Below are 9,255 nucleotides of genomic sequence, written 5' to 3'. Positions count from 1 at the left end.
AGTAGTTTGAAGGGAAGTGGAAGGCAATGAGACATAGTAAAAGGCTATAACAAACCTTTGACTTCTTGCCAGTATGCAAAGATTTACAGCATGAGCGGATACTTTTTTCCCCCATTTGTCATTTAGACATGTAATCCTGGGCCAATAATTTAACCTCTGGGTCTAGTTCTTCTTTGTAAAAAACAAGGTGTTGTGACTTTAGCTATCTGCTTTGGGATCACAGGCTAGGTAACACTGGTGGTTCCCAGTGAACCACCCTGGTGTTTGCACTCCTTGTCCCCTTCCACACTGACCCTGGGCCAATGAGATTTGGTCCCTGAGGCATCCTCAAGCAGAAGCTAGACAAGTATTTGCACATTGGGGCTTGTCCTCTTGGAACCCTGAGCCACTATGGAAAGAGGTCGGGTGACCCTATTAGAGAAAGGCAATGGAGAGAAACGTGCCTGGCCAAACCTCAGCTGTTCCAGCCATGCCAACAGAGCACCACACGTTTGAGGGATGAAGCTATCTCCGATATTTCACCTCAGCAGATACCACATGGAGCAGAACTACCCAGCTGAATTCAAAATTTGAAGAAATAATAAAGTGTTTTAAACCACTAACTTTGGGGGTAGTTTGTTGTGCTCCAGGGTTCTGTGATGTGCTGTATGTATGTCCAGCAACCTCATGAGCAACTAGATTTGTAATTGATCAGGGCTAAGTATAGTAGCCTTCCTGTTAGGTATTTTATTCATTTGCCCAACAGATTTTTGAGTTCATAAAATACAGTGGTGAGTGTGGCATAGATATGTGCCTTCATGGAATTCTCTAATGAATGAGATCAATACAAAGAAAACAAGAAGGTTCAGCTAAACGACAACTGGTCTGTGGCTCAGAACCTCATTTTGCCCTTATTAAAAAACCACTCATATCAGTCAGAATAGGCTCTCATGAATAGTCCTAAAGCCTTAAATGGTTTAAAACCACAGAAATTTTTATCTCCTACGTGTCCAACGTGGGACCAAAAGAGCTGTGCTCCATATCATCTTTAGCAATAGAAGTTGATGGAACCTCCACTGTGTCTTAACTATAGCCCAATCCATGAAAGGGGAAAGGAATGTGAATTGTTCTTAAAAACTTCTCACATTTTTCTTGGCCAAAGTGTCACATGGCCATGCCTACCTTTAAGGGAGGAGAGAAGTGCAATCCTACCCATGTTCCTGGAGGAAATCAAACATATTTTTTGAATCAATACTAATGACTGCCAGCAAACATCCAGGATCTCTAGGCTCAATACCTTTAGAAGCTGGATTTTGCAACAGTCTTGGATATCTGACCTCTTGACAAGGTCTTCCTTCTCTTACTGCCTTCACCCTATAACCAGCAAGCTGAAACTTCGGGGTAATGAGGAAGGAAAAAGAGTTTAGTAGAGCACTTGTAAAGTAATGTGCCAGTGTAAAATGTATTGCATTTCTTCACATCTTTCAGACTTCACTTTGGCTAGTGTAGTCCGGGAGCAGCCCTCGTCAGTTTTTAGTGCTGCATAAAGACTGAGTAGTGTTGAGAATCTGGTGGCACAAAAGAAAAAAGGGGAAGGCAGTGAAATTTTAGGACTGGAATGTGACCAAGACCATTAAATCTAACCTTTTGAATTTACAATGAGATGGCGTTCTATATGGTTCCAGTTCTCAGCTTAAGCCTGAAGAAAACAAAAGTAGTTATTTGTGGGTACTTGCTATGGATTGAATTGTCTCCCCAGAATTCATATGTTGAAACCCTAACTCCCAAGGTGATGGCATTTGGAGATAGAGCTTTTGGAAGATAATTAAGTTTAGATGAAGTAATATGGGTGGGGCCTTCATAATGGGATTTAGTGCCCTTATAATACAGGCACAAAAGAGCTTGCTTTCTCTCTGCCACGTGAGGACACAGTGAGACTGCAGCCCTGAACGACCCACAGGAAGACCATTCAACTGAAACTGTGCTGCCACCTTGATCTTGGGCTTCTAGCCTTCATAACTGTGAGAAATACTTTTGTTTTTTAAGCTATCCAGTCTCTGGTGTTTTGTTACAGCAGTTCGAGCTGACCATGACAGTAATGCTGCTAGAGGTTCACTAGTAACTGAATAAGTCAGCCACACTAATTCTAATTGCTTTCTGTCCCAAGATTTTAATGCCTTAGACTTAACATGTTGGGGCTGAGATCTTACGAGTATATTTCTATCTTAAAATTGTACACAAACTCTGCTAGATCTCTTAGTTTTAGCATCAATTTTTTTGTTGTTGTTCTTATCTAACCTTCCCTTCCACTAAAATGGCTTGGTGTAGATCTTAAACTGGAGAAACGGAAGTCCAGAGAAGGTTAGGGTGCCTGGATTAGTAGTGTAGTTAAGTACATGGTCCTAGAGTTAAGGAATCCCAAAGTTTTACCTAGATACTCTGATACCAGAAGATGATCTGGATTCTTTCTAGCTCTGTGGTCTTGGACAATTTATCCAACTTTTCTGAACCTCAGTTTCCTCTCTACAATGGGGAAAATGACAGTACCTGCCTTAGATTTACAACTAAATGAAAGAAAATGAGAATATGCAGGTAAAAGGCTTAGCGCATTACTATGTACAAAGGGCTCAATTAATACTCCTTAAATTCTCACAGCTTGTCCATTATAGAATCCAGGCTAAAGCCCCAGTGTCCTTATTCCTTGCCTAATGTTCTTCCCACCTAGTCACATGAAATGTTTAATGGAACAGGGTGCGCAAAACGCCCGGCTTACTACAGCGGCCTGATCCAAGGGGAAGAGCGCCGCCAGCAGGCACTCGAAGTCGGCACCAAAACTGGGCCTGCGCGGGCGTCCTTCCTCGCCTGGTGACGCGACAGGAGGCGCCTGCGCATTGGGCCCAGCGCGTCCTTCAGGACTTACCCAGCAGGCAACGCTCCAGTATCGGGTCAAAATGGCGAGCCGGCCTGCGGGTAAGTTATTGGCGACCACCCTGCCAGGCATCGCCACACTCAACCTTTTATTCTTGCAGCAATTTGCTCCGCTTCCTCTGCTCTAAGGGGCCAGGTGGGCGGCGATGAGAAGGTGGCGGCTCCGCTCTAGCCTAAAGGACGCCTTTTCCCTCATCCCCTTGCTGTTCCCGGGCTCACCTGGAGGGTCGGGAGGTGGATCTGCTGCTGGTGAAGGTGCCCGCGGTGGCTCCACAGCCCTGCCTTGCCAGCTGCCCGTGCTCGGCAGTCCTTCCGCTCGACCTTAAAAAAGTTCAAGGGCACAAGGAGATAATTAGTGCAGGATTTTCAACCAGAATGAACCGAGTGCTTGCCGTGAGTCAAGCCCTATCATGTGTGATAAATTCTCCTGCCAGTGAGACGTGAGAGATTAGTACTAGTTTCCCTTTTCTGCAGATCAGGTAACCAAGGCAGAGTGGCCAGAGGAAATAGGTCTGCAAACTCGGTTCCCAACCTCACGCTTCTCAAACGGAAATTAGGGGCAGCTGAGCTAAGTAAGGTTACAGCCAAACTTGAGATTAACCTTGGTTTATTTGGGACGGCAGCTCGATCTGTAGGTTTGGATAAATTTGTATTTACTGTAGGCACTGGCGCAAACATACCTAATGGAATAGAATACAGAAATTACCGGAGTATTTAAAACAGATCGTGAGGACCAAGTAGGATTTTCCCTCCCCAGCACCATTTTTTGCCAGTCTCTGCCCTCTGGAGGTATACATTGGAGTAGCTTTTAAAAACTATTGATCCCTTTCTCCTCGCCCCCAGCAATGGTGAAGCTGTTAGGAAACATCAGGTTGCCCGAAAAATCCATTAATTTAAATGACACTGAACTTTTTGGTGGCGGGGAGACATTTAAGAACTCATTGTTTCATAGTTTGACAAACGTAGAAAGCACTCCACTCTATCCTGTGTTTGAGAACTAGATAGACCTACAGGTGTGTTGTAAATAAACGGAGCTAATGTGGGTAAAGCAGATAGGATAGTGCCTATCAATGGATATTAATCATTACCACCATCAATGGTAAATATGTTTACAGATAATTGGTCCTCTACAAGTATGTTTGTAGATTGTTGACTTTTTGGCACTTGTTTTTCTAGAAGCAATTTTATACATGGTGCTTACTTTTCAAGGAGACTTAACCAAAGTTGTGTAATCTGTGATATACTAAGGAGTAGGGATAAGGAGGGATTGAAATAAAAGGGAAGTTTGCTTTCGTCCCTTAGTGAGGGGCTAGCCGCAGACAAAACTTTAAAAGAAAATTTAGGGGCGCCTGGGTGGCTCAGTCGGTTAAGCGTCCGACTTCAGCTCAGGTCACGATCTCGCGGTCCGTGAATTCGAGCCCCGCGTCAGGCTCTGGGCTGATGGCTCAGAGCCTGGAGCCTGCTTCCGATTCTGTGTCTCCTTCTCTCTCTGCCCCTCCCCCCTTCATGCTCTGTCTCTGTCTGTCTCAAAAATAAATAAACGTCAAAAAAAAAAAAAATTAAAGAAAATTTAAACATGCTCTTCCTCCCCTTCTTACCACCTCTCTCCTACGAATACGTCAGGCACTATCATGTTGCCCTTAGCCCCTACTGGGTTATCCCATCAGGCTCAGTCCTGCTAGGCTTTAACACTACCTATTTCTTCTCATCCATTTCCTTGTTGGAAAATTAGCTACTTGGGAGGAGGAAAGTGGGCTGCTTCTACCATAATCTATATTAAATGACTGGCTAATGGTATCAAAATCCTCCCAGAAATAAATATATATATATATATATATATATATATATATATATATATATATATTCGGGAGATATAGATATAGATATATAGATATACAGAGAGAGAGGGTAGCCAAGTGAAGTAAAGGTAATGTCGAATAAAGATTTTGGAGGAAGAGGGTCATTGAGACCTGCCAGCCTATCCTGAAGTCTTATCTTCTTTTCATATAACTCCAACTCCTTTGAAAAGTTTACACTTCCTTCCTGTAATTTCTGAAACTACAAAAGGTGGAGGAGTTCCAAGTACCATTCCCACATCCTACCCCTTCAGTTCTGATGTAACAGGTACATAAAAGGATGGGACACTTGACATGGAGAGGCTGGAGTGGTAATAAGTACCTCTGTATAGATCTTTTGCACATCAGATACTTGAGTTTACCCTTTTTCCCATGACTTGCTGCCCACCTTTTTTTTAACCTGTGATCACTTTTGCTCATAGATACAATAAGCAGTTTTTATCTATATAGGATATGCGATTTTAAAAGGAAATTGCTCCCAATGTTTGCATTCTCTAACAAGGTAATAAAAGTACTGGTTGCTTGCCTGTCTACATGTTCATATAGTATAATAAGTGAATCATAACTAACAGTGTGACAATATCAGTTGCAGCATCAAGTCGGTGGCTGGAGGGTATTCGAAAATGGTATTACAATGCTGCAGGGTTCAATAAACTGGGTGAGTATCTGAGTTTTCTTCTTCGGTTTTCTTGTTTTGCTTTATCTGAGAGTAGTGCTTTTGCAAGAGTTAAGATTCCCAAAAACAGTTTAACTGTACCTGTGTACATTAGAGAATTTTAAAATTAGGCCACATTTTATTGTTAAGTCATTTCCTTTTTATTATTTTGAGAAGAGAGTAATAGAATCATCTCAGATGTTTGAGATGGAAATAAATTATGTTCTTGAAATATGGTAACAGTACATTTTCCTTATACACTCCCTCTCCCAACTCCTCCACTTAGCATTTGAAAATTTAAGTTATAGGAACTTCGAAAGTAAGCGATTTTTCAAATGTTAAAATTGTCTGGCATTTTTACAATCATCTGATACCTGAACTTTTTAAAAATTGTATAATTTGCCATGAACTTCATCTTTTTATTAATTGAAGCTTGATGGAAGTGTCATTAAATGTTACTGGTTCTTTAGTACACTGTCATCTTAAGATTCTTTAATACCTTGATCTCAGATGTAAAACATAAGAAAATAGACATGTGGTTTATTGATGTGTGTTTAAAAATAAAGTAGATATTTTAAATATTTTTAAAATTGTTTCAGAGAAAATGAGTTTTGTGGCAGTGTATTTTAAAAGGCTCTTATTTTGTTTCTATAGTACTGTTTAAGAAATAACCCATTATTATGTATGAAATACATACATATTTCACCTGAGTCTTAAGTTGTAAGTCATAAACATATTTACCCGTTTTTTTTTTTTAATGTCTGATTTTTGAGATGTGTGTTCAATCTGACTCTCTTGTTTTTTATCATAGGACTAATGCGAGATGATACAATATATGAGAATGATGATGTGAAAGAGGCCATAAGAAGGCTTCCTGAGAACCTTTACAATGACAGGATGTTTCGCATTAAGAGAGCACTGGACCTGACCATGAGGCACCAGATCTTGCCTAAAGAGCAGTGGACAAAATATGAGGAGGTAGCACAGCTTTTACATATCTGACAATGTTGGCCTCCAAGGATTGAGCATTAGAAACAGAGAAACACATTCATTTGTACAGTTAGGGTTCTTAAGGTTATGTCAAAGAAATATCCTCATGGCAGTCCAGTGAGGTTAGTAGGGCAAATGTTAGCTCCATTTTAGAGATAAACACTTTGAGACTTAGAGGTGACGTGACTGTTCCAAAATCACTAAGCAAGTCTCTAATGTAGAGATCCAGGGCTGGAATCCAGATCCTGTCTCTTCCAGCCCATTGTTCTCCCTCTACACTCTGCTTTCTGCTCAGATGAAAAAATTGGTGATATGCATGTGATCAGCCCATGGAGTGGCCCTCTAGCTCCCAGGAAGGACTCCGAAGTAAACCCTCCTCTTGAACTGCATTGAAACTAGGCAAAGGCTTGTACTCTCATCTCTTCTTCTCTGGCAGACTTTCCTCTCATAACCTATCAAAGCAACTTATTACAGTATCTTTGTGGGCTTTTACATGTTAGAAAAGCAGACAGTTTTGGGGCGCCTGGATGGCGCAGTCGGTTGAGCGTCCGACTTCAGCCAGGTCACGATCTCGCGGTCCGTGAGTTCGAGCCCCGCGTCAGGCTCTGGGCTGATGGCTCGGAGCCTGGAGCCTGTTTCCGATTCTGTGTCTCCCTCTCTCTCTGCCCCTCCCCCGTTCATGCTCTGTCTCTCTCTGTCCCAAAAATAAATAAAAAACGTTGAAAAAAAAAAAATTTAAAAAAAAGAAAAGCAGACAGTTTTTAGCCTGCTTCAATATATATATTTTTTTAAGTTAGAAATAAAAATTAATTTTGATGGATTTCTTTTGTCGAAGACCTGTTGAGTGTTAGGGATATATCAGTGTGTGATATTGGCATATAATATTTTTCTTTTATTCATTCTTTAGGATAAATTCTACCTTGAACCATATCTGAAAGAAGTTATTCGGGAAAGAAAAGAAAGAGAAGAATGGGCAAAGAAATAATCATGGAGTTGAAATCTGTGATTGCAGCTGCCCTCAGATATTTTTAAGAGATTGGGTAAACCCGAAATGTACAATTTGGAACTATTTGAGCTGCAAATGTATTAACTTTAAATAAATGTCTATGGTAATTATTGTTGGGATGTTTGAATTCTAAACCCTATTCTGAGCAACTACTGAATTTACTTCCCTGTTACAATTCTAAGATACTTTTTAGTTAGCATTTTACTCCTTCCTGGAGCTTAAAAAAGCTACTTTAATCAGTTTTCCTCACTGAGTGGATAACTTCTTAATGTACTGAAGGATATAACATTCTTCCAAGTAGAATAGTCACCTTTATATTGCCTTTGTAGATTAGCAGTATACTTAGAAGCCCCCTCAGGGCCCAACTCACAGGGATGGTATAGAGCAATTTGCCTAGATCCTCCTTTGATCATGGATTTGGTCATGGCAAAGCAGTTCTCCTTTAACATACTTAATATTTTGTAAGATTTATGATTTGATTTTGCAATCCATTTGAGTTCTGTTATTGGTACAGTATCACAGATCACAGAGAAATGGTTGAGGATGTTGATAGATGCTAGTATTGGGGCGTGGTTTAGTGAAGGACTATATGAGATGAGTAAAGATTTTTGTGTCAAGGTGCTTCCCTATCAGGCCCAATGAGGCAACTAAGACAAATTCTCACAACCAAGGACCATTGTTTTCAGTGATTCAGTTTCGTTCCTCTCACACCTTTGCAAATTAATTTGAATCTCATACATTGCTGATGGGTGTTCTATAGCTATAACCCATTTGGATAACATTTTGGCAATATGTATCAAGAACTGCAAACTCTTTCTAAATAATTCCAGTAGTGGTCACCATTATATTGAGTGATTGTGATTATTTTACATTAGACACTGTGCACTTTGTGATCATTAATCTTACCGCAATGCAGTGAGATAGGATTATTACTCCTTTACAAATTGAGAAAGGCTTACAGAGATCAAGCAACTTGTCCAAGGTCATGCATCCACAGAAATAGTGTAGGACTCCAAAACCATGATGGAATGATACTTTATGAAAAGGATGTTTTTGCAGCACTGCTTATCAGAGTGAAAAACTGAGCAATGAAAGTTTTCAATAATAGGACATGACTAAGCTGTGCTAAGTGGAAAAAGTATATTAAGAGAGTTTTAAAATTTAGAAACTTCTGGGTACCTGGGTGGCTCAGTCGGTTAAGCGTCTGACGTCAGCTCAGGTCATGATCTCACAGTTCCTGGGTTCAAGCCCCGTGTCGGGCTCTATGCTGACAGCCTAGAGCCTAGAGCCTGCTTCAGATTCTGTGTCTCCCTGTCTGTGCCCCTCCCACACTCATGTTCTGTCTCTCTCTCCAAAATAAACATTAAAAAAAAAAAAAAGGAAAAACTTGGAAACTTCTTATGATATTAAATGAAGAAAGATGTAACCAGGTGAAACAAAATCCCTGACCCTTGGTTAAGGAAAGACTGGGGAAACACTGAGATGGCAACAGTGGTTATCTTTTACTGAATAAAGGTAGTATTTATATTTTTCCTTTTCTCTAATAGTCAATTTTTTATAACTGAACAGTCACTTTTACAGTAGAAAAGGAAATCACAGATATTTGTGTTCTTGGCACAAAAGCTGCAGGTCATAGGATCTCTTGACTTGCTTGAGCCCCCTGCCCCAGGGGCTCTTATGGGTGAAATGGTAGCTAACAATAAGACTGAACAATTTTTCTAAAACATGTTCAGGCTGAATAGGGAAGACTGGACTGGAACAGCAGGCAGGTTGTGCCCTTGTATTCCTTTGTCACCAGTGAATTCCTAGCACAAGCGAGGATTGAAAACCACCCAGGCAAG

At 40.7% G+C, this 9,255-nt stretch overlaps 1 protein-coding gene across 1 annotated transcript; it reads left to right on the top strand.

Annotated features, from left to right (window-relative positions):
* Positions 1 to 2,835: 2,835 nt before the first annotated feature.
* On the top strand, positions 2,836 to 7,525 carry LOC109278057 (cytochrome b-c1 complex subunit 7). The gene is made up of 4 exons (XM_019468085.2): positions 2,836 to 2,949; positions 5,350 to 5,421; positions 6,230 to 6,396; positions 7,316 to 7,525. The coding sequence occupies exons 1-4, from the start codon at positions 2,931 to 2,933 to the stop codon at positions 7,391 to 7,393; spliced, it is 336 nt and encodes a 111-aa protein (XP_019323630.1). The 5' UTR covers positions 2,836 to 2,930; the 3' UTR covers positions 7,394 to 7,525.
* The last annotated feature ends 1,730 nt before the right edge of the window (positions 7,526 to 9,255 follow it).

Source organism: Panthera pardus, unplaced genomic scaffold (genome assembly GCF_024362965.1).
Source record: "Panthera pardus isolate Hobbes unplaced genomic scaffold, ASM2436296v1 HiC_scaffold_7, whole genome shotgun sequence".
Classification (NCBI taxonomy): Eukaryota; Metazoa; Chordata; class Mammalia; order Carnivora; family Felidae; genus Panthera; species Panthera pardus.
Note: the sequence above shows the minus strand (reverse complement) of the source record. Positions and strands in the feature narration are given on the sequence as shown.